Source organism: Eumetopias jubatus, unplaced genomic scaffold (assembly GCF_037043125.1).
Source record: "Eumetopias jubatus isolate StellerSeaLion01/CBP00866 unplaced genomic scaffold, mEumJub1_p1.0 scaffold_4, whole genome shotgun sequence".
Taxonomy (NCBI): domain Eukaryota; kingdom Metazoa; phylum Chordata; class Mammalia; order Carnivora; family Otariidae; genus Eumetopias; species Eumetopias jubatus.
This window is the reverse complement of record NW_028274810.1, coordinates 66,764,713-66,789,638: the sequence shown is the minus strand read 5'-3', so window position 1 is coordinate 66,789,638 and position 24,926 is coordinate 66,764,713. Positions and strand designations below refer to the sequence as shown.

General features: G+C 35.5%; 1 protein-coding gene across 3 annotated transcripts in view; it reads right to left on the bottom strand.

The window, feature by feature from the left end:
• The window catches only part of FAF1 (Fas associated factor 1), a 489,058-nt gene that overhangs the window by 310,694 nt on the left and 153,438 nt on the right, over positions 1-24,926 (bottom strand). For all 3 annotated transcript variants that reach the window (XM_028106760.2, XM_028106761.2, XM_028106762.2), the window contains exons 3-4: positions 22,423-22,469; positions 10,425-10,627 (exon numbers count right to left, since the gene is read on the bottom strand). In XM_028106760.2, the coding sequence (XP_027962561.1) occupies positions 10,425-10,627; positions 22,423-22,469 (250 nt within the window). The remainder of the gene's footprint in view (positions 1-10,424; positions 10,628-22,422; positions 22,470-24,926) is intronic.

Genomic DNA, 24,926 nt, shown 5'->3' with positions numbered 1-24,926 from the left:
AAATGGCAACCTTAAACTCTATACCAAGCTGCTAACAGCAGGGACTTAAGAATGAGAGAAAGGAAAAATACCTATTAAAAAAATAAAAGATTTTTTTACTGAAAATATAGTATTTAGAAATGTGAAACTAGGTTAAAAAAAATTCCTAATGCATAAATAAAAATTAACTATGCACATTAAGGCCCAATTTCAGATGCTGCTTATTTAGATAATGAAATGATCTTATAAATAATTTGGGGAGTGCACAATTGTTGGCATGGAGGCAATAAACATCAGTTTGCAGATGGACCAAAGAACAAAGCAACTAATGCACATTTGTAGACACCCCCTCCCCGCAAGTACAAGCTATGATCAGTCCTCTTGTCATTTCATGCCCACAACATCTGTGTAAGACAAATAAGATTGCTATTCTTTCTCTCTTTTCACATGCACTAATAACAATGAAAACCACTTATTCAGTGTTTATTATTCATAAAGGGTGGCTGAACATAGAGGGGTAAAGGCATATGACAAAAATTACATAGTTAATCTGAGTTACAGAGTCAAGACTGGAAACTAAGTTCACAGATTGAAGAAAAAAACTAGTTTGAGATATCCTAAACTACTTTTTAGGCTCAAAGTACACTTGCTAAATGTCTTAACTTTTTCCATACTCAATCTGATTCATTTAAACTAAAATGTTAACCAATATAATAAAAGGAGTTTTAAGAAAGTAGATTAAAAACAGAAAATGAGGTAAATGGTTAAACTAATGACAGACCTATTTTTCTATTTTCCATTCCAGAAATGAAACTAAGGCTATGCTGAACAGACCCAGCAAAAGTAGATTTGCTGACAGCACTGATTCAACAAACTTTAACCTGTATGTTAGGTTAAATCCAGTGCTATATATTATAGGCATAAAAATACACAATAATTCCTACCCTCAAGATCATACTACTTTACACTAGATAGTATTTTATAGAAAAAAGTGTTTTAAAATAATTCTTAAAATTTATTCAAGATACGAAAACCCAGATGGATTCTGTAATAAAATAAAACTGCAGAAATAAACAAATACATAATTAAATAACACACTAAAAATATTAACAGACCAATAAAATTACCACTAGGTGTCACTGTGATACAAAGTTGTTGGCTGCCTTTAGGTTTGCTTTATACATTGTTGAGTCTTCCTGATAATAACATGGAACACTGGATCTTATTTAGCATCTCTTTGCATTTTAATATTTATACACACACAGAAAAATTAGTATTTATCCAATTCCTTAATAACAGTAAGCTGGTCTATATATAAAAGTATTTAACAATTATATTTCAGGTCACCTAAACTTTACTGAGTATATTTTTAAATTTCCCTATGGTAAATATTTTAATATACAAACAAATAGATACATATGTTCACATTTACTGAACCATTTATTTTCTCAGCAGATACTGCTCTGTGAAAACCACTGTGCTTGGAGAATTTAGAGAAGAATAAGACCTAGTCTCAGTTTGAGAAGTTAACATTCACAAAGGAAACCTGAAACACAAAGAAAGAATAAGATGTTTTAAAATCAATGAATGAATCAACTTAACTATGTCCATGGAGGTTAGGAAAGGCTTCATAAAGGAGATATTTGTATGTAATATTAAAATATGAGGGTGAGTTTTCTAGAAAAACTAAAACAAAGAAGGGCAAATCAAATAGAATATAGGAAATAAGGAACCACTGAAAGATGTATAAGAAGATTTACAGTCCAGAAACATCATTATAGGACAACTATGTAAAATACAGACTAGAGAAATAAAGAAACTGAAAGAATAGAAATTAGAGGAATTATGTTAATAATTCATGATCGAGATTAACTACTGAACTGTAACAGAGGTCATAAAAATAAAGGAAGGATTCACATAATATTGCTATAAAACTAACAAAACGTAATCAACCAAATGCAGTGAAAGAAGAAAAAATTTTCCATTAAGTCCCAAATATCTCTGCATATAACTTCCACAGTGATGCATATTAACAAACTTAACAGTGAACACAGAGAAGATGCATGACATGATTCTCTGACTGGCATGCAGTTCATAATAAAATAACTATAATCGAGAACAAATAAAAACCTGGAATAATCAGAAGAAGGAGAAGCTGTATATTGTACAATATCTGTATATAATTTCTTTTGAATCACATTTTATTTATATGTTTGTAACTATTTTAATTTTATTTGTTTTCAAACAGAATGATGACTTGACTTTCTACTCTACCATACTTGGGCACGAGTCTGCTTTAACAATGAATTATAAATCGAACAGATTAACAAATGTGATTTCTGGAAATTCTATCACATGTTTTTATAACAAAGCTTTAAAAGAGTTTCATAGATTATCCTCCAAATTCAGATAGAATTAAAGTATAACATTAACATATATCATCCAGAGAAGCCAGAATTTCTGATCACCATCTTTGAAATAAGCAGAGATTTCACGCCAACTGAGTGAACCAATGAAAAGTGTGGTTCAAGTGATCCATTTACTTCCACCATATACCAAATATTCCATCAACAAAAAGAATCAGGTCACTTTGAAATGAGACATTGCTAACTACTCAGCCACATGCTATAAATAGCAGTTAAAATTTATTTAGTATAAGACTTTTTTCCTGTTTTTTTTTAAATGGATAAAAATCTAAGAATATTAAGTAAAAGAAAAAGTATGATATGGTACTGAATTCTTTCCCCTATAATAAATATATTCATCACTAAACTAGGAAGTAAAAGCCTAGTAAAACCCTATATAAGGGGTTCCCTACTAACACACCAAGGATACCTTAGCAATATTATTGAAAATCTGTATGAACAATAAACAGGGTCAATTCTGACTAACTACTGTTGCAATTTGTAACTGTAAAACTATTTTTCAAACATCAGTAGATGGGTTTTGGTAATTTTAAAATTAACAAATTCATTTTAAATATCAACAAAGAGATAGAAACTTATAAAAAAAGAACCAAGCATATTTTAGAGCTAAAGAATAACTGAATTGAAAAGTCACTAAAGGGGCTCAACAACAGACTTGAGCAACCAGAAGAAAGAATATGTGAACTTGAAGACAAGTCTTTTGAAATTATCCAGTCAGAAGAGAAAAAAGAAAAAAGCAAGAGAAAGAGTGAAAAAAAGCCAGAGGCCTAATGGGAAACCATTAAAGGACCAATATATGCATTTTGGGAGTTGCAGAAAATAAGACCAAGGGGCAGAAGGCTTATTTGAAGAAATAATGGTGAACACTTCCCAAATCTGGGGCAGGAAATAGACATGCAGATTCATGAAGCATAAAGGATCCAAAAAATAATAAATCCTAAAAAGTCCATACCAATAAAAACATTAAAATCAAATTGTCAAATTAAAGGACAAAAAGGAATTTGAAAGCAACAAGTGAAAAGTTCATCATGTTAAGGGAGCCCCCAGTATCAGCAGATTTCTAACTGAAACTTTGCAGGCCAGAGGGGATAGGGTGATGTATTAAAAGTGTTGAAAGAAAAAAACAACCAAACAAGAATACTATGTCCAGGAAAACTGTTCTTCATATATTAAGGAGAAATAAAGACTTTCTCCAGATAAACAAAAGCTAAGAAAGTTCAATATTGCCTTATAAGAAATGCTAAAGAGAGTACTCCAGCTGTAACAAAAGGATACTAGACAGCAACACAGGAGTATAAAGCTCTTAATGGTAAATATATAGACAACTACAAAACACTCTAGAAAGTACAGAATACTGTAACAGTAGTATTAATCACTTAATCTGGTATAGAAGTTAAAAGACAAAAGCATACAAAATAAGTATAACTATAAATTGTTAATGGTACATAATATGAAAGGATTTAATTTGTGATATTAATAACGAAGGGAGGGGATAGAGACTAGTTTTATAGATGACTGAAGTTATCAGGTTAAAACAGATTATTAAAACTATGTCTTATGTAAGCCCCATGGTAACTACAAAGATAACAGCTAAAGAAGATTAGAAGATAAAAAGAAAACAGCTATAGAAGATATACAAAAGAAAAGGGAACAAGATCAAAGCATGACACTACAAAGAAAATCAACAAACACAAAGAAAGATGGCAAGAGAAAGAGGGAACAAAAGCTACAAGACAAAGGAAATAATCAACAAAATGGCAATAGTAAGTCCTTTCCTACCAGTAATTACTTTAAATGTAAATGGATAAAACTCCCTAAACAAAAGACACAGACTAGCTGAAAGGATTTAAAAAAAAAAAAATCCAACTATATGGTATCTACAAGAGATTCACTTGAGATTCATGGACACAAAGAATGAAAGTGGAAGGATAGAAAAAAATATTCTAGGCAAATAGTAACCAAAAGAGAGCATGGTGGCCATACTTACATTGACTAAATAGACTGTAAGTCAAAAACTTTCACAAGAGAGAAAGGACATTATATAACGATAAAAGAGTCAATTCACCAGAAAGATGAATTATATACACATATGCACCCAACACCAAAGCACAAAATATATGAAGCAAACAGTGATAGTAGGGGATTTCAGTAATGGATAAAACTTCCACACAGAAGATCAATAAGCAAACAAGGACTTGAACAACACTGTAGACCAAATGGACCTAACAGACATATACAAAACATTACACTGAAAAGCAGCAAAATACACATATTTCTCAAACACACATGGAACACTCTCCAGGGTAGATGCCATGTTAGGTTGTAAATCAGTCTTTTTTTTTTTTTAAGATTTTTTTTTTATTTATTATTTATTTGACAGAGAGAGGGAGAGAGAGAAGGACAGCACAAGCAGGGGGAGCAGCAGAGGGAGAGGGAGAAGCAGGCTCCTCGCTGAGCAGAGAGCCTTATGTGGGGCTTGATCCCAGGACCCTGGAATCATGACCCGAGCCAAAGGCAGACACTTAACAGACTGAGCCACCCAGGTGCCCCAGGTTGTAAATCAGTCTTAATGAATTTAAGAAGAAAGAAGCAGAAGGAAACTACTATAGATTTTTAGTTTCATTATACTATGGTAGGAAAACATTCCTGGTATGATTTAAATCTTCTTAAATCTATTAAGACTTGTTTGTGACCTGGGGTACGTAGGTGGCTCAGTTGGTTAAGCATCAAATATTGATCTCGATTCAGGTCATGATCTCAGGGTCATGAGATCAAGCCCTGTGTCAGGCTCCACACTCAGCAGGGAGTCTGCCTGAGATTCTCTCCCTCTCCCACTCCCCCCAAGCTCTCTCAAATAAATAAATAAATCTTTAGGGGCGCTCAGGTGGCTCTGGTGGTTAATCAGCTGCCTTTGGCTTGGGTCACGATCCTCGAGTCCTGGGATCAACCCCCACATCAGGCTCCCTGCTCAGCAGGGAGTCTGCTTCTCCTTCTGCCCCTCCCCCTGCTCATGTTCTCTTTCTCTTTCAAATAAATAAATAAAAATCTTTAAAAGAAAATAAAAATAAATCTTTAAAAAAAAAGAAAAAGATTTGTTTGTGACCAACATGTCATCTATCCTGGAAGATTCACAAATCTGTGGAAATTTAACAACTTATGCCTAAACAACCAAAAGATCAAAGAAAAAAATCAAAAGAGAAATTAAAAAATATCTAGAGCCAAACGCAAACAAAAATACAGCATGCCAAAACTTCAGGGATGTAGGAAAAGCAGAAAAGTTTATAGCAGTAAATGCCTACATTTAAAAAAAGAAGAAAGACCTAAGAAACAACTTAACTTTACACCTCAACTAACTTTAAAAAAAGGAACAAGCTAAGCCCAAAGTTAGAAGAAGGGAGGAAATAATAAAGATTAGAGCAGAAATTAAAATAGAAAAATAATTTTAAAAAAATCAGCAACACTGAGAGTTGATATTAGAAAAGATCAAGAAAATTGATAAACTTTTAGCCTAAACTAAGAAAAAAAAGAAGACTCAGTAAAAGCAGAAAGGAAAAAGGAGACATTACAACTGATGTCACAGAAATAGATATGAATATAGACACTACTATATACAATTATATGCCAACAAATGGGATAACCTAGTAGAAATGGGTAAATTCATAGAAACATATTACCTACAAAGACTGAATCCAAAGAAACAGAAAATCTAAACAAATCTATAACTAGTAAAGAGACTGAATCAGTAATCAAAAACTTCCCAACAAAGAAAAATTTAGCACCAGATGGTTTCAACGGAGAATTCTACCAAACATCTAAAGAAAAATCAATGTCACTCTTTCTCAAACTCATCCCCAAAATCAGAGAGGAGGGAACACTTCCAAATTCATTTTATGAAGTCAACATTACCCTGATGCCAAAGCCAGGCAAAGACACTACAAGACAAGAATAAAAACTATAAGCCAACAACCCGATGAATATAGATGCAAATATCCTCAACAAAATACTAGAAAAACAAATTCAACAGCACATTAGAAGGATCATACACCATAACCAAATGACATTTATGCATGTGATGAAAAGATGGTTCAACATATGGAAATCAATGTGATACACCATATTAACAAAATGAAGGGAAAAATGTTACATGATCATCTCAACAGATGCAGAAAAAGCATCTGACAAAATTCAACACCATTTCATGATAAAAAAATATGCAAGCTAGAAACAGAAGAAAATTACTGCAACATAATAAAGGCTATATATGAAATGTCTACAGCTAATATCATACTCAGTGGTGAAAACTAAAATCTTTTCCTCTAAAGATCATGAACAATGCAAGAACGCCCATTGTTGCCACTTCTATTCATCAGAGTATCTGAAGTCCTAGCCAGAGCAATTGGGCAATAAAAAGAAATAAAAGGCCTCCAAATCAGAAAGCAAGAAATAAAATTATCTATGTTTCTAGATGATATTATACATAGAAAACCCTAAAGTTTCCATTAAGAAAAAACCCTGCTAGAACTAATAAATTTAGCAAAGTTACAAGATACAAAATTAACATACAAAAAGTAGTTATATTTCTCTAACACTAACAACAAATAATCTAAAACGGAAATTAATAAAACAATCTCATTTACAATACCATCAAAAAGAATAAAACACACAGGAATAAACTTAACCAAGGAAGCAAAAGATTTGTACAATGAAAACAATAAAACAATGTTGAAAGAAAAGTACAGAAGAAACAAATGAAAAGACATCACATGTTCAATGGATTAAAAGACTTAATATTGTTAAAAATCCTTATCATCCAACCAACCTACAGATTCAATGTGATCCCTATCAAAATCCCAATGGCACCTTTGCAGACATTTTTGTAGAAAACAATGTTAAAATTCATAAGGAACCACAAAGGACCCTATATAGTCAAAACAGTCTCGAGAAAGAGAAATGAAGCTGGGGGCCTCATACCTCCTGAATTCAGAACATTTTACGAAGTAATCAAGACAGTAGGTACTGGCATAAAGAAAAACATATAGACCAATGGAACAGAATAGTGAGCCCAGAAATTAATCCATGCATATGGGTCAAATGATTTGACAAGAGTGCCAATTCTACACAATGGAGAAAGGATAGTCTTTTTAACAAATGGTGTGGAGAAAACTGGATATCTACATGCAAAAGAGTGAAATTGGACCTTTATCTTATTCCATATACAATGATTAATTCAAAATTGTTTAAAGACTTAAACATAAGATCTGCAACTCTAAAACTCATAGAAGAAAATATAAAGCAAAAGCTTCATACATGGGTCTTGGCAATGATTTCATGGATATGATACCAGAAGCAAAGACAACAAAAGTAAAATAGACAAGTGGAACTAGATTAAACTAAAAAGCTTTTGTGCAGCAAAGGAAACAATCAATGAGACTGTAAAGGAGAAAATATTTGCAAAGTATATATTTGATAAGGAGTTGATATTCAAAATATATAAAAAAAATCCTACAATTCAAAAGCAAAAAAGTAAATAACCTGATGTAAAGACGGGCAAAGGCCCTGAATAAGCATTTCTCTAAAGAAGACATACAAATAAGTATATGAGAAGATGCTCAACATCACTAATCATCACGGAAATCCAAATCAAATCCACAATGAGATATCACCGCATACCTGTTAAGAAGACCATTAAAATCAAAAACAAAACAGAAAATAGCAAGTGTTGGCAAGGATGTAGAGAAACTGGAACCCTTATGCATTTTATATTGGTGAGAATGTTAAAATGGTGCACCCATTATGGAAAAGAGTATGGACATTCCTCAAAAAATTAAAAAGAGAACCACATATGATCCAACAATTCCACTTTTGGGTATTTATCCAAAAAAAACTGAAAGCAGAATCTTGAGATACTTGCAATCCCATGTTCACTGTAGCATTCACAATATCCAAGAGGTGAAAACAACCTAAATGTCCACAGATGGGTGAATGGATAAAGAAAAGGTAGTATATACATATAACGGATTATTATTCAACATTAAAAAAAATAAGAAAATCCTGTAATATTCTACAACATGGATGAAACTTGAGGATATCATACTAAGTGAAATAAGCCAGACAGAGAAGGACAAACATTGTATGATTCCACTTATATGATATATTTAAAGTAGTCAAACTCATCTAAGCAGAAAGTAGAATGATGGATGTCAGGGGTTGGTGGAAGGGAAAAATGGGGAGTTGCTATTTGATGTTTCAAATTTTCAAATTTCAAAGTTTCAATTACATAAGATGAACAAGTTCTAAAGATCTGTACAACAATGTGCATATAGTTAACAATTGTACATTTAAAAATTGTACATTTAAAAATGTGTTAAAAGGATAGATACATTATGTACTTTTTTACCACAGTTTTAGGGGGAAAAAAAGAAGTATACAGGGGGCATGGGAATGAGCCATGGAAAAAAATGAATGGACTAAAGAAATCTGGGCAGAAGAAGGTACATGTACAAAGGCCTTGAGTGGGCTAATAACCTATTCAAGGAACTGAAACAAGTCCAAAACACTTCAGGCATGGTGAGCAAGGATGAAAGTGGTAACAGATGAAAACCAGAGATGTAGCAGGAGCCTGATCAAGCAGGGACTTACAGGCCATGGTGAAAGATTTTAATTTTATCTTAAACCAATGGAAAGTTTCTAAGTAAGGAAATAACAATCTGATTAGTGTTTGAGAATGATCAATCTTTTAACAGTTTTGCTTTTCTCTGCAATATACCTCTTCTTCTTTTTTTTTTTAAATAGGCTCCACACCCAGCTGGAGCCCAGCACAGGGCTTGTACTCACAGTCCTGAGATCAAGACCTGGGCTGAGATCAAGAGTTGAATGCTTAACCTACTAAGCACCCAAGTGCCCTCAGTTAAAAAATTAAATAAAATTAGGCAAGAATCTTCCTTAAAAAAACAAAGGCAAGATTTCAGAAATATCTGGAATTTAGATTTAAGGCAAAATTCCATTAATGGGTCAAGTAATCTGAATCAAATATGAATTCAACATAGTTTCTCTATAGAAAAAAGGGGCACCTGGGTGGCTCAGTCAGTTAAGCGTCTGCTTTCGGCTCATGTCATGATTCCCAGGTCCTGGGATCCAGCCCCACATCAGGCTCCTTGCTCAGCAGCCTGCTTCTCCCCCTCCCTCTGCCTGCTGCTCTGCCTGCCTGCTTGTGCTCTCTTTCTCTCTGTCAAATAAATAGTAAAATCTGGAAAGGAAAGGGGGAAGGGGAAAGGGATGGGGAAGGGGAAGGTGAAGGGGAGGAGCAAGGGGAGGGGAAGGGGGAAGGGGGAGGGGAAGGAAAGGAAAGGGAAAGGGAAAGATAAAGGAAAAGGAAAGGAAAGGTTGGGGCGCCTGGGTGGCTTAGTCGCTAAGCATCTGCCTTCGGCTCAGGTCATGGTCCCAGGGTCCTGGGATGGAGCCCCACAGGGGCTCCCTGCTCAGCGGAAAGCCTAATTCTCCCTCTCCCACTCCCCCTGCTTGTGTTCCCTCTCTCGCTATCTCTCTATCATATAAATAAATAAAATCTTTAAAAAAAAAAAAAGAAAAAGCAAAGAAAAGAAAGAAATCAGGTAAAATCTGTCCAATAATGGCAGTCATACACTTAAGTTTCCTTTGAAAGGATAGTATTGAAGCACTTATCCAACTTTTCTCTGATCTCTCATTAACCATAGCATGAAAACAGAATGAATTTCAGCGATAAGGTATAATACACAATATACTTAAAAGTTTGATTTGCGTCTGCCCTAAAACAGCATTTTCTACCATTCCATATAAGTGGAACAAAATAATTATTTTCAAACTTGCCTCAGTATCAACGCAGTATTTTAAAACGCAGCATAATTATCTGTATGGAAAATATCAGTTTCAATTTGCCTTTTTTCCCTTCTTATTGGCAGTCAACTCAAAATAAAAGAATATAAACTAAAGGTTTACCTAATAAATTGTTTATGAAGGCTTTAATGCTAGGGAAAACCTTACCAACAGTACAGCTGTCTTCAAGTACCACATCAACATTTCTGTCTCTGTACTCAACCCTGAAGTCCAGCATCCGAGGTTGCCGTTCTACAATTTGCCTAGATGGCATTACAGGTCGAAATGCTGAAGAGGAAGAGGGAGCAGGAACTGAAGCTGGGTGACTTGGATCAAATGCAGGTCCTGGTATAGTCTCACCTCCATAGTCACTGAAATATTGACATAGAAAGAAAGATTATCATCAACCAAATCATTAGAGATTACCACTAAGGACCCATTCCATATTTGGCTTATGTTGGTCTTCCAATCAAATTTACCTACCTGTGCATCAAGCCCTAACTAAAGTTTTACTTCCTCCATAAAATCTTTCCTGGTGACTGAAAGCCACATTACTCTCCCTCCCATCCCTGCCTTTCTATGTCTATTAGCAGTATCATACATATCATTTAGCATTTAATGAGATTTTTGCCATATGTTGTTATGATGTTAATAAAACATTAATTTTGAATTAAGAACAGTGTCTTCTTCATTCACTTTCATTTGCTTACTGAAACATTATTTGATTAACTCTACTTTCCAAAAAACTCAGAAATTTACCATCCTTAAATCTCCACTCTATCGTACTCCTCAGTCCTTTTTTTTTTTTTTAAGATTTTATTTATTTTTGACAGGGAGAAAGAGAGTGTGTACAAGTAGGGGAAGCAGCAGGCAGAGGGAGAGAGAGAAGCAGGCTTCCCGCAGAGCAGGGAGCCCGATGCGAGGCTCGATCCCAGAACCCTGGGATCATGACCTGAGCCGAAGGCAGACGCTTAACCGTCTGAGCCACTCAGTCTTAAAAGATAATTTTTTTCCTGCTTTGCATAGAAAACAGATGCCATCAAGATGAAATTCCCTTACTTTTTTGACATCAAATCCACAAACTAACCCACACATGTACTCCCTTTTTCTCTTTCTATAAAACAGAGGCAACATCATTCTAAAACCATCTTCTAATTAGCTTTACATTATGGTATGCTTTTCCTTTCCAGTATCTGCAACATCTCCTTCTCTTCTGGATTCTTCTTAATAACATTTAAACATGTTTAAGTCTTAAAAAATAAAAATAAAATCTTTGTTCTGCTCACTTAATAGTTATCTCATTTCTAGGGATTAAATCAGGTATTTACATGAAAAGCTTAGCACACTGCCTGGTACCTATAAGATCTCAAACATCAAACTCAGTATATCCAAAGTTTAACTCATTAATGTTTCCCCAAGCCTGATCCTCCCTCCATTGTTCCTCATATTAGCTACCCAAGCCAGAAACTTCTGGCATTATCCTTGATACCTTCTTCTCTCACAACTCCCATATCTAGTCAGTCCTTTCAATTTTACCTCCTAAATATCTTTTAGTTAAGACATCCACCTTTCCCCTTTGAAGCTGACACCCTAGCACAAGCCACGAGCACCTCTTACGTGGACTGATGCAATAGCCTCCTAACTAATCTCTGAATGTTCCTTTGTTCCCCTGCATGTCATTCCTTACCACCACAAAAACGAAATTATAGAAATGTCTTCATGTCATTTTCTTCAATATTCCCCTCTGCTCTTCATACAGAGCTAAAGAGGCGTATAAGCCCCTATATGATCCAAATCCTATCTACCTCCCCATCCTTAGCTTGTGCTAGGCTATCTCCAATCTCTCTGTTAACAGCCATAACAGCCTTTCATTTCCTCCATCTCACCTTGATCCTTCCCATTTCCTAGGGGAACACAGACTATTCCTTCAAAGAATATTCTTTCTTTCCCATCTCATACCAATATTCCATTTTTCTTCTAGCTAATTATATCCACCCTTCATATCTCAGATTGAATGTTTTTCAACTCAGAGCATGTTTTACTACCTCAGACTGGTTCTAATTCCTCACCACTACCAATTATAATTGGTATTAATCATTTGACATTTAGGACCCCCCAGAGAATATAAGTTCCACAAGGGCAAAGTTCACATCTGTGTTTTTAATGGCTTTATCCTCTGCCTGGAGCTCAAGATTTTACAGAGAAAGTACTTAAATATTTAACTAACGAGTAAAGGAATAATTATTAAAGAATTTGGTTTTTCTCTCACTTAATTTACATATATAGTCACTTTTTTCCCCCTCACTGGGAGGAGTAAGGAAGAAGAGAACATAAGGAATGCTTCCACTGAAACATCATTTTGTATATATGTTCCACCACCACCAAAACTATAAGCTCATTTCTAAAACATCTTTTTTCTCACCCTAAATTTAAGGGAAAACAACAGATTGGGAACCTGAACAAGAACAAAAACAAGAACGACCAAAAACACACAAATAAGCACTATTGATACCAACAAGCCAGGAAAGAAATATTTACATTTACTTCACATTATTGCTCTGATTAGTGTTTACCAAATTTAGATTACAACATTGATTTTTTGAGTTGTGATCGTCTTTTAAAGAATAGGATAGGATAGGATACAAATGATCAGTACATGGCACTTAATAATTAGGACCAAGTACTGTTTCCCAAAACTTTTGATTCTGATACATATTTGCATATGTGTGCTTTGGATTCCAGGTATTTCTCTTTGTAGGTCATAGCCAAGAAAGTGTGAAAATGACAAGAGTTCAGATACTCTAGTAATCACTGATCCAAAGACAAAAACCTATACTTTCTCCCAGTTGTTAGATTCAAGAAAAGTAATCTTAGAAGTAGGACATGGAAAAGAAAATGTCCAGAGCAGGAAAGACTATCACTATTGGAATCCAAAGTATCTATGAAGAGAATGTGTGCAATGATATTTCGTATCTCTAAATTTTGTCACAACTTCTCAGAACCTCGGAAAAACAGCTAAAGTTAATAGGCTGGTCCCTGACTTACTGTTTTCTTAACTACAAATTCATCCTTCTGTAGTCTATTGTGTGATGCTGGGGCTAGCATTCTGCAAAATTCTATTTGTCCTCTGGCATGTTTCCCCAATAGATTCTGCAAATAGGGGATACTATTAGATAGAGATCATTTGTTACCAGAGAGGAGGAAAGCGTTCCTTCTTCCTATTTGCATATACTTCTATCAGTATCATCCTGTAGCTTTCAGTCTCCTGGCTTTTTTCAGTATTCATATAACCAGTTTCTTGACATCCCCTCAGACACCAATAGCAGCTAGAGAGTGTGCATTCCACAGCAGCCTGATCCTCACTCAGGTCCAAGGGACTCCTCAGAGCGTCAAAGTTCTGTTAATCCCTTTGACCTAGACCAAAGAGTGGTAACTTCCTGAAGCAGTTATTATACATAGGTTACTTCAGTTTTACTTTTTTGCTCTTTTAGTCTTCCACACCTGTGTAACCAATCCTACATTAAACTTGAAATACCCAAACTTTTTTTGGTAATGGAGGTGTCCCAGAAACAGGATTCAGGAATTGGTTTGATTATGTCCTTGACCTTCAATACACTGATGAGCTCCTTGCCAATGGAAAATGAGATACTAGTGATCATGCACTGGCATAATGATTAATTGAATTACCACTTATAGTTCATTATGATCACATACCTATTAAAACAAGTGCCTAAGGGGACAAATGACTATTTGACTTGGCCATTACGGTAGTAATAATGACAATAAATGAGCTGGCTGCTTCTGGAAAGCTTAAGAGAAGAAAATGAAACACTTTGGGTTATTAACTTTCAGTTCAAGCCATGGTAAGAAAGCTAGAGCTTTTGAAGTAGCACTTTCTTATTTCCCGTCCTCCAGGTATGATCCTACTGAGAATCATACATAAAATGTAATTTTGCAGCTTAAATAACTACAGTGAAAGCTGAGTACATATTCTTTCTAAGCTTCTGTTGTGAAAATTACAGCACTGTTTTAGAAGGAGTGGGACCCTAAAATGTAGAATAGGGACTCCCAAGTGGATTCAGATGAAGTTATAATCTTGAACCCACAGAGTCCCTCTGAACCTCTTTTGTAAACAGAAACAACTCCTCTTCCCATGACTGAAGTTAGCCTCCTCTTGCTTGAAAACTGGTAATGCTCGGGCGCCTGGGTGGCTCAGTCGTTAAATGTCTGCCTTCAGCTCAGGTCATGATCCCAGGGTCCTGGGATTGAGTCCCACATCGGGCTCCTTGCTCAGCAGGGAGCCTGCTTCTCCCTCTCCCACTCCCCCTGCTTGTGCTCTCTCTCTCTCTGGTAAATAAATAAAATCTTAAAAAAAAAAAAAAAACTGGTAATGCTCTTACTTGGACCATTGCCTTGAAAAGGGATGCCTATTGTCAAAACCTACCCCCACCATTCCTTACTGCCTCTAAAATAAGATCTAGGCATGCTCCAAGAGAATAAGTACAATGTCTTAACTGAGAGAGGGCTTATATCCAAAATAATTGTAAGATTTTGATAAAGCAAAAACCTAGGGAATAGGTAAGGAAATGAATTTGAAGTGAATTTGACCAAAAGAGTTTGGATAGAGCCAAATATAACATGTTTGCTTAAGCAGCTCTAAGTCCTCTAATAGTTTGCTTGTTGACTGAATGAAACTTAAGTCCCAAAGGAGTCTACATTTAATGAGGATGAAATGCCCAAACTTTCCTGGCAAAATGTAGAAGAAATCCAGATGCTTAGAAAAATAAGAATGCTCGAGGGGATTTACCATGAACAATCTGAACATACATACATCCTCCTACTACATCATCCATGAGGTCCCAGAGGACATTGCACTAAAGTATTAAGAAATACATTAGTAAGAGTTGGGGGAGGTCTGCATTCTTGAAAAACTGTAGTGGCTGTCTTCCATGGGTTGGGAATGACATGATGAGATGACACCACTGAGTAAGTTTCCTTAATGGGCATGAGATCCCAAAGTGCTCAGGTCAAATGGCAGAATTTAGTAAGAAAAAGGTAGGAGCAATTATGTTAATGGACAGCATAGATAAGAAGTGGCAATCAGAAGATTTCAACCTGCAGAGATCTTTAGAAGTGTTTAACTGAACATAATTATTATTTTTCTTCTTTGAGACAGAAAGCAAGCATGGTGGGGGAGAGGGACAGAGAGAGAGGGAGAGAGAGAATCCTAAGCAGTCTCCATGCCCAGCCCCACAAAGGGCTCAATCTCATGATTCTGAGATCACAATCTGAGCTGAAATTAAGAGTTGGATGCTTAACCAACTGAGCTACCCAGGCACCCCAGAACATGATTATTTCTAAGGAACCAAATTAAAAGTCAACTGACTAAAATATTACTTGATCTAAAAACATTAGAAACCCTAGACCTGATAGCCTAAAACCTAATGTCCATAACACAATGGACAGTCATAGTCACTCTCAGTTTCCAAACACAAGTTGTTTCAGAGACATAAAGTCCCTGATCCCCACAAAGACAATGCAACAGAGCCACACATATGCATTGGGAATTTTCCTTTAAGACTTTTCCTAAGAGGCCTGCAGCCATTTACTAGGTTGTTTGTGTACTGATAAAAGGAAAGTATCTTAAAATTTTAGGGGATTACTAGATGCTAACTCTAAACTGATATTAATTCCTGGGGATATAAGAGTGGAAGACTATGGTGGTAAATGAAGTTTGGGCCCAAATCCACACATACCATGTTCAAACAATCTGTCAACCTACCCTGCAATTTCTTCTCCAGATTCTGAATGCATAACCGAAAGAGACATACTCAGTAACCAGCAGACATTCTATATTGACTTCCTGATCCGTGGAGTTAGGGTTACTATGTAGGAAGGGTTAGTAACAGGAAGTAACTGATCTTGCATATACTTTTTTCTCTATATTAATTTGCAAACAGCAAGACAAGCATATTACTTTTACCCAGCAAGGTAAACAATATACCTTCACTGTCTTTTTCAGAGGATTATGTCAACTCTCCTGTTCTTGAGCATAACAATCTAGTCTGGAGAGATCTTGATGACTTAGACATTCCATAAAACAACATTACATTGATAACAATGTGAATCGATCCTGAAGAGAAGAGTAGTAAGTACTTGGGTGCTTTGATAAGACATAAGTATGATAGAGAGTAGAAGATACGTGCCACAAAAATGCAGGGGCCTGCCACCTTGGTGAGGTTTCTGGGGTCCAGTGATCAGAAGCAATCAGGGTAAAAGGCCAGTTGCTATACCTTGCACTTCCCATCGATAATAAGAGATAACTAAGTTAAATGAGGAAGAAAAGATTTGGACTGGGAAAGGAAAAGATGTTTATATAATATACATGCTCATACCAACCAAAAACAAACTGCTAAAGCATTACAGCCCCCAAAGATATCCCAGGAAGACAGTAGTGAAAGAAAAGCCCCCTAGTGGGGAGAACTTGGGATTGTACCACAGGTTGACTTTCATTTAGAAAGAGATTGCCTGAGGTACAAATCTATTTGAACCATGGACAACAGACAATAGGTTGGCCAGCCGATCAGGACTTGGAAAAAATAAAAGAAAAATTAGGTGACAAGGGAATCTGGGGAAAAGATATGAAAACGGAACTTTCAGAAAGGACACAAAATGTGAATATATGTTTCTGCAGGGGATGTTGCCTACAGGCTATCCACTGGAAAAAGAGGCTCTCAATGTGCATAAGACGACATTGTTCTATTGATGTAAGTCAGCTTATATTAATTATATATTAATTGCATTAATATATAATGTGGCCATGCCAATAGGAGTGGAGGTTAGACACAGATACAACATCAATTCCCCCTTACCAAGTCTGAATCTGGCTAGGGAAACTACCAAGTGTCTAAACTGCAAGCAACAGAGACTAATACTGAGTCCCCAATATGGCATCATTCCTTGGGGATCTGGTAATGGATCATTTCTATCATGGAGGAGGGAACAATATGTTCTCCCTTAAAAAGATACTTTTCTGGATATAAAATTGACTTCCCTGAAAGCAATACTTCTGCCAGCACCACCATTCATGTACTGAGGGAACGCCTTATTGATCTAAGGCTTCAAACACAACACTGGTTCTAATCAAGGAACTAATTTCACAGCAAAAGAAGTGTAGTGCTAGTATCATTCGTATATACTGTTAGCCAGAAGCACCTAGTTGTCAGAACAGTGAATTGTCCTGCTGAAGACTGTTAGGAGACAACATACTCAAAACTTGCGTCTCCACCTTAAAGGATGTAGTATATGCTTTATATCAGTGACCAAAACACAGTGATATTTCTCATACTGCCAGAAAACATGGGTATGAGAATTAAGTGTCAGTAGTGGTTCCTTTTATTACTCCTAATAACTTAACAGAATTTTTGCTTCCTGCTACTTTGGGCTCTGGTGGTTCAGAGGTCATGGTTCCCAAGTATGTAATGTTTCCACAATACTTTTCTTAGAATTAGAACCTGAGAATGCCACTTGGCCATTTTCTACTCTTCACATTACTTAATCAACTAGCAAAATAAGGGAATACGAAGTGAGGTGGGAGGTCCTGATTACCAAGAAAAAACTGGGTTGCTGTTATACAATGGACTATTTTCTGGGGCATGTCCAATTATGAGTTAGTGGAAAACTACAACCAATTTAAAAAAGGCTGGTTCACTGAGGATTCTGACTGTTTAAGAATGAATGTTTGAGATGTCCCACCAACTAAAGAAACTTGACTATCTGAGTTGCTGGCAGAGGGAATATAAAGAGCGGAAGAAGAAACTGGTAAATATTAATCATGGCCTCATGACCAGTAACAGTAACAAAAATGTAGCAGCACAGAAGTGTGTGCACAGACACACACAAAATTTTCTTCTTACAATTTTGCACCTTGATCTTAACACCAGTGACCTAGCAGTGACATTACTGTAACAATGACACCCACTTTGTTTTAGCATCAGCCACTGGTGTTAGCTTCTAGCATCTTTCAATACTTCAAAACAAGCCTCTGCAGCCTGCAGAGGTACTAGTATCAGCTGAGCAGGACTTCTTTCTCTTATGTCTAGGGTCAAGTTGCTAGGGCCCTTCCTGTGGGCTTCAAAGTCCTGTTAACCTCAATCTCTCCCAATAACTTTCCTTTTTTCTTCTAATACTAGAAGTGACTTTGTGCCCTTTAGTGGTTAGCAGGGGGGCTCTCCCAGACAGACCTGTTCTAGAGCAGGCTTCCTGCAATACCCTGGACCCAGTCCACACAGTCTGGGTTGTGCCCACCCTACTCAGAGGATGCTGCAGCTGTAAATCTGCTCTTGCCCTATGCACCTTTCCTCAAGCACAGCAGACCACCCCACCCACAGCTGGGCCTGCTGGCCCAGCTGTTTCCTGACATCATTATATCTGAATTGTCTCAGTATTCCCTTTTTGCTCTTTCAACCTGCTCCACATCTCTGGAACTGATTCCCTATATGAAATTCCCTGTGTTTGAAACACCCTAGTGTGCCTTTTTTTTCTTTACCAAACCCTAACTCTAGGAGACAGTTTAACATTTCTAATCATAGCAGGCTATTTGGTGTTGTCAACCCAAGAGAATCTTTTAGAAAGTTTTCACTTGAGAATTTTCTTATTGGCTATAATTATTTTATTTCAAGATCAATAAAAAATAATGAATTTACAATCCAAAAAAAAAAGAGACTACCAGTTAATGATCCTATCAATTTTGACTAATGTTCAATGGTATCCATAGAGTACAAACACATCCAAAATTGTTGACTAAAAAAAAAAGTATTTTTAAGACTTTTCATCTATGAAGATATCATTCTATAATCTGATCTATTCACTATTCTTTTCTAATTAATCAATAATTAAAAAAAAATAGACACTGGCAAGGGAAACTCTATGGAGAAATCTATTTTAGATTTAAACATCAACTAAAGGAGTGTATTTATCCTCAGTCAACTTTGCTCTACAAACCACACGTCATTGGAAGGCAATGAACAAAGCAAACAGAAACTCTGTACATGTTTATTTCAATTTTTAAAAATCCATCCCAAGGTAAAATTTCTAGGTACAAAAACAAAACAAAAACACTTATGTGTTTTAAAGATAAATTTGTCTTTAGAAAAAAATCAGATCTTAAATGAGCATCAGAAAAGACAATAAATAGAAACTAATTGACCAAAATGGATATTATCTGTATCAAAAACCTCAGCATTTATATATTCTGAAAACCTAATAGCGAATAACTAGAAAAAAAATGCCTAGTCTTCTCTAGGTTCCCTCAATGAATTAAACAATTGGACAAAGAAACATACAGACTGTCTGGGTCAAAAAAATAAATATGAGTTGACAAACACTATCCACTTAGTCAATGAAGAAAATTATACTACTGATTCATAAAATTTTTAGAAAATATAGCACGTGCTTTCTACTAACACAAGTAATTCATTAGCACTTCCTTCTAACAATAACTGTCTCCAGAAATAATGTTTAAAAAGGCTCTGGACAATATGCTAAATAAATAAAATATTATACCAAGATGTAGTAAATAAACATGCACACATTTGACGTTCTATGACTGAATGGCTTACATTTATGACAGCATAAGTCACACAGTATATAAAATGTTGTATTAGCAGTATGTCTAGTGAAATAAGCCTTGGAGGATGAGGCAGAAGACTTGCTTACATCCTGACTCCATCAACATCATGCTGTATCATCTGGGCCAAGTCACTTCATGCCTTATTCTCTCTACCTGTAAAATGAGGGATAATAATATCTGCCTTTACTTGCTTACAACTAAAATAGTAACTGTAAAATAAAGCTATGGGAGAAAGATCTTATACACATGTATTAAATTCCAACTTTTTTACCCAAAGGAAAAAAATCTTTTAAAAAAAGGTATGACATGACTAGTTTGCTGACCTTGAATAGGGCAGAGTGGTATCAAAAAATGCATGGCTTTTAAAATGAGACAATACAGATTTCACCACGTACTACACTTGTGAGCTTGGACAAATCTATGTAAACTCTCTAACCTTAAGTTTCCTCACTATGAAATATGAATCTCTTAAGGGTTATAGTAAGTAATAAATGATGAAAAATATATCAATTACCTAGCACAGTGCCTTAAGCATTTAAAAACTGTTAGTTTCTTTGCTTTGAACTTTATGGGAACATTAAAAACCATATTCCCACTTTTGAATTCACACAAAAATCTGATTTCAAGAAAAGCTATAAAGTACATGGGTTGGGCTCTTCTCCGTCCAAAAATAATTCATATTAAAAAATCTTTTTGGTAGTGCTTTCCTCTGTCGAAGTATGAAATGACAAATTAAGAGTCAGCTGCATTCACAGACTACACTACAAAAGTCAAACATACAAAACAAAAATCCTTTTAACTACCTACATATACCATTCGTACTATTAAGTCTTCCACTTTCAGTGTTAAGCCAATGAGAAAGCAACAAAGAGCCCTCTTTCATTTTCCTCTGGTTAGGAGACACACAAGAGGAATTTTCAGTTATGTCAAGTCCACAGTGATTTCAAACCTAAATAACAAGTTAGGAAGGGAGAGAATTGAAGACTATTGCTAGATACAACCGATTTTCTTCTATGCACATATGATTCATTCCTTTAATTAAACAAGCAAACAAAACAAAAACCTACTCTGATGAATGTTAAACTCCAAATTTTATAGTTTTAGAAATCAATTTAGTGCTGAATCTCTACTTATAAAATATTAAGCAAAAAGTATCATTAGTGACAGGAGAGATGGGATGTTTCCAGGGATGAGGAAATTTCTAGAGTTCACCCACAGCAAAATACTGTTAATTTTAAGATGTATCCAATATGTACTCAGAACCCAGAAGCTGAATCCACAAGGGTTTAACAAGCAAAAATTTTGGAACAGAAAGTGGAATAACATTTACTCAAGAATAAAACTGGAACCATATTTAGAAGTCTAAAACTTTCTAAACCAAGAAAAAAAATGATCATAAAGGAAGTTCCTATAATCACCTGGTTTGCTTTCTAGACAAGGGTTTCAATAAAACTGAATGCTTTTGAACAACAACAACAACAACAAAAAAAAATTGGTACAGACCCTGGAAATCAGTCACATTTACTCTGGATGAAATTTTTTCTGACAGTTTTTTAAAAAAGGTGGGGAACAGGTCTATTAATTACTAAGGGTAGTACAAGTACCAAACAGAATTTGCTTCCTTTCTAAATATACACAGTTTCCTATAAGGTATAGCACATTTTGCAGTTCATGGTGAATTTTTTGATGGTTTTGCAATAGCACTTTTCTTCCTCTCCAAAACAACCTCAGTCCTAGTTCTGCTCTTTCTGTTTGCCTCATCTGCACTTAGCAGATCATTCTTCAGTGACTTAGAAATCCTAGCCACCAAAATTCAAGCCAAAGTTTGAACTGAGAGGGGGGAAAAATCAAGTAATTACACTTGGAAGTGGGAATGGTTTTACCTCTATAGTGTCCTCTTTTAATCCAAACCAGTCTCCAATTTTAAGGAAAGAAAACTTATGAAAAGTTATTTCTAATTTAAGGAATTATTTTGTAATTTATAGTTCTCTTGGTATCATCTTCCAATTTTACCCTCCGGCAATGACACAAAACCATGAAGACCATTCCACATGTTAACAATGCATTCTTCAGGTGAAACAGTTCAGTGCTTTGGGAAGTTTCATCAATTAAGGACTTATTCAAATTGTTCCAAATTATCATATACTTAATTTAGAAACCAAAAGTGAATAAAAAAACAATGTAGTAAGGCTAAAGATAAAGCCTGGATAGGTAGATAATAACCATGCTCTAGAGCTACAGGGATTCAGTTCCTTCCATTTTATGAATTAGAAGATGCCCTTGAAAAGCTTTTTTAAAAATAAAATAAAACCACCATTAAAAATAGTATCACTCATTTTGAAATAATCTTATACAGTTAAAAGCTGGAAACTTTAGGAAACTGATATAATAAAATTGTCTGAAAGAACAGTAACTAATAGAGCTTCTACACCAAAGAGCAAATGCTCTATCAAAAAGTTAAACAAAAAAATTAACAATTGTCTTTTTTTTGCTTGGCTAAATTCTCATCCTACCATCAGGCACTTTATAACATACCTTTGTAGAATGCCATTTTCCTGGGGTATTACACCATTGATAGCTGCCTGCAAACAAAAAACAGAGAAGACCATTTAAAAAAAAAAAACAAAACAGAAAAATGCTCAGGGAGGTGTGGGGTGGAGAACACTGTACAGGGAAATAAGTATACTTTGAAAAATAAAATTTAGGGGGCGCCTGGGTGGCTCATATGGTTAAGTGTCTGCCTTCGGCTCAGGTCATGATCCCAGGGTTCTGGGATCAAGCCCCACCCTGCTTCGCGGTAAGCCTGCTTCTGCCTCTCCTTCTACTGCTCCCCCTGCTTGTGCTCTCTTGGTCTCTCTGTCAGATAAATAAAAGCTTTTAAAATAATATAAAATTTAAACAAAATATTAAATGTTTCCTTAATAACACAAAATATTCTCTAAAATGTTTCTCTATTTACTATAATAAAACCGTATTTTGGGAAACTAAAAAAAAAAAGCAAAACAAACAAAAAAACATGCATTTGGCTTTTAATACCCCCAAATCTTGAGTCATAAAGGGCTTAATTCCACAGTCTTCATTCAAGCAAAACACCCACAAAAACCAATGTTTAAGAATGTCAGAACAAGTAAAAGCAGTACCTTAAAATAATAGTTTTAACTTATTTCCTTCTTCAGATTGAGAGGAGCGAGATATAAAATCACAAATGAAAAATTCCAATAAGAATTTAAAAATGAGCTCAGGAAATAAATTCATCCTTTCATGTTATAATTATTATTCTTAGTAAAAAGAACATTTAGAAGGAAAAAACATAGAGGCAAGAATTCTTTGATAAACACAATACCACGATTGTACCAGGTTACAAAAGGAGGCAGCAGTATCACGGGGGAAGTTTCCTTATATAAAACAATCCTCAAGTTGGTCTCTAAGCTAACAAGTCACCAGTTACTTAGAACATAGCACAGACCTGACATGATATGGACATTTTTGCAGGCTACTAAACAAGCAGGCTGCAACATCCTGGATTGTAGGCAGTTCACTGCAGGGTAACAAAGATTCTCTGGAGGAAAAAACTTTGCCTTTCCAAATTTGCCTCTGCACTATAACAACTTCTTCCCTCCCCTTGCCCAGCCAAGTCCACATCAAAATGAAAAAGAAAAAAAAAAGAAAGGTACCACTTCAATGCTTTATCAGCTGCCTAGAAATCAATTCCCAAAAGGAGTTTGTGTATTTTGTGAAACATTAACTTAAATATTTGCCAGAAGTGGGCCAAGTTTACAATGTTATTCTGTTAAATGGAAATAAAGCAGAATGTAAGATGCTTGCTATGAATTTTGAGAGTTGTAATGCTCCACTGGCAAAAACCAAAGATATCCACAGATTAATATAGGCAGTGGATTCCACAGAACCCTAACAACTCTGGGGGCTCATAAATCCTTTGAGTCAAACAAATGCTAAAATGGGTTTTCAAAGCCACATATTCAATGGAAGTATCTCTGCCTACTGCCAGATCAATTATCCCTTTTGTTTTGACATCAACAGCTCCACATACAAATATCTCCTTTGCTAAAAAATAGAAAATAGTGAAAGAATTTTCTATGGTGTTGGAAAAGAAACAAAATACCAGAGTTTGGAGGGACTTTGTTCAAATTTTCACTCGGGAATGCCAAGGTATAATGGAAAGAATACTAAGGATTTACAAAGTCCAAGATTTGAATCCAGACTTTCCCACTTATTAATTTTATGACCTTAGTATGTTCTATACTCACTGAACCTCTTTGAGCCTCAGTTTCCTCATCTGTATAATGAGATAATACTATCTCCTCAGCCAAAATGGGCCTGTCTTTTTGTTCCTCAAAGGCATCAAGTTCTTCTATTTCTTAGGTCTTTTGAAGATACTATGTTTGTTTGAAATGCCTTTTCCCCATTTCTTGTCTGGCTAAATCTTAATCATCATAACTGAAATTTGTTAGATATACTTTTTCAAAGAATTCTTAATCAACCCCCCCCATCTACATAGGCTTACTCTCACATAGAACTCTGTGCTTTTCCTTCATAGTAATTGTTAATTACTTATTTGGTGATTATTTGTTTTATGTCTGCTTTTCTCTGTAGGGTGTAGGCTATGTGACAGACAAGATAATAACAATTTTGTTCTTTACTTTATCCCAGTTGCCTAGCACAACACAGGCACTAAACAGCACTCAATACTTATTTGTTAAATTAATGATGCTAGAGGAGTACAAAAAAATACAAAAACAGAGGTGCCTAGGTGGCTGAGTCGGTTGAGCAACCAACTCTTGATTTTAGCTCAGGTCATGATCTTGGGTCCTGGGATCGAGCCCCAGGTTGGACTCTGTGCTCAGCAGGGAGTCGGCTTGAGGATTCTCTCTGCCCATCTCCCTCTGCCCCTCCCCACACTCTCTCTCTCTAAAGAAAAAATAAATAAATCTTTAAAAAACAAATACAAAAACAAAAGCCACACAGTCAACACCTGACCAAGGCTCAGAAAGCTTCCTAGATGAAATAAGGTCTCAATT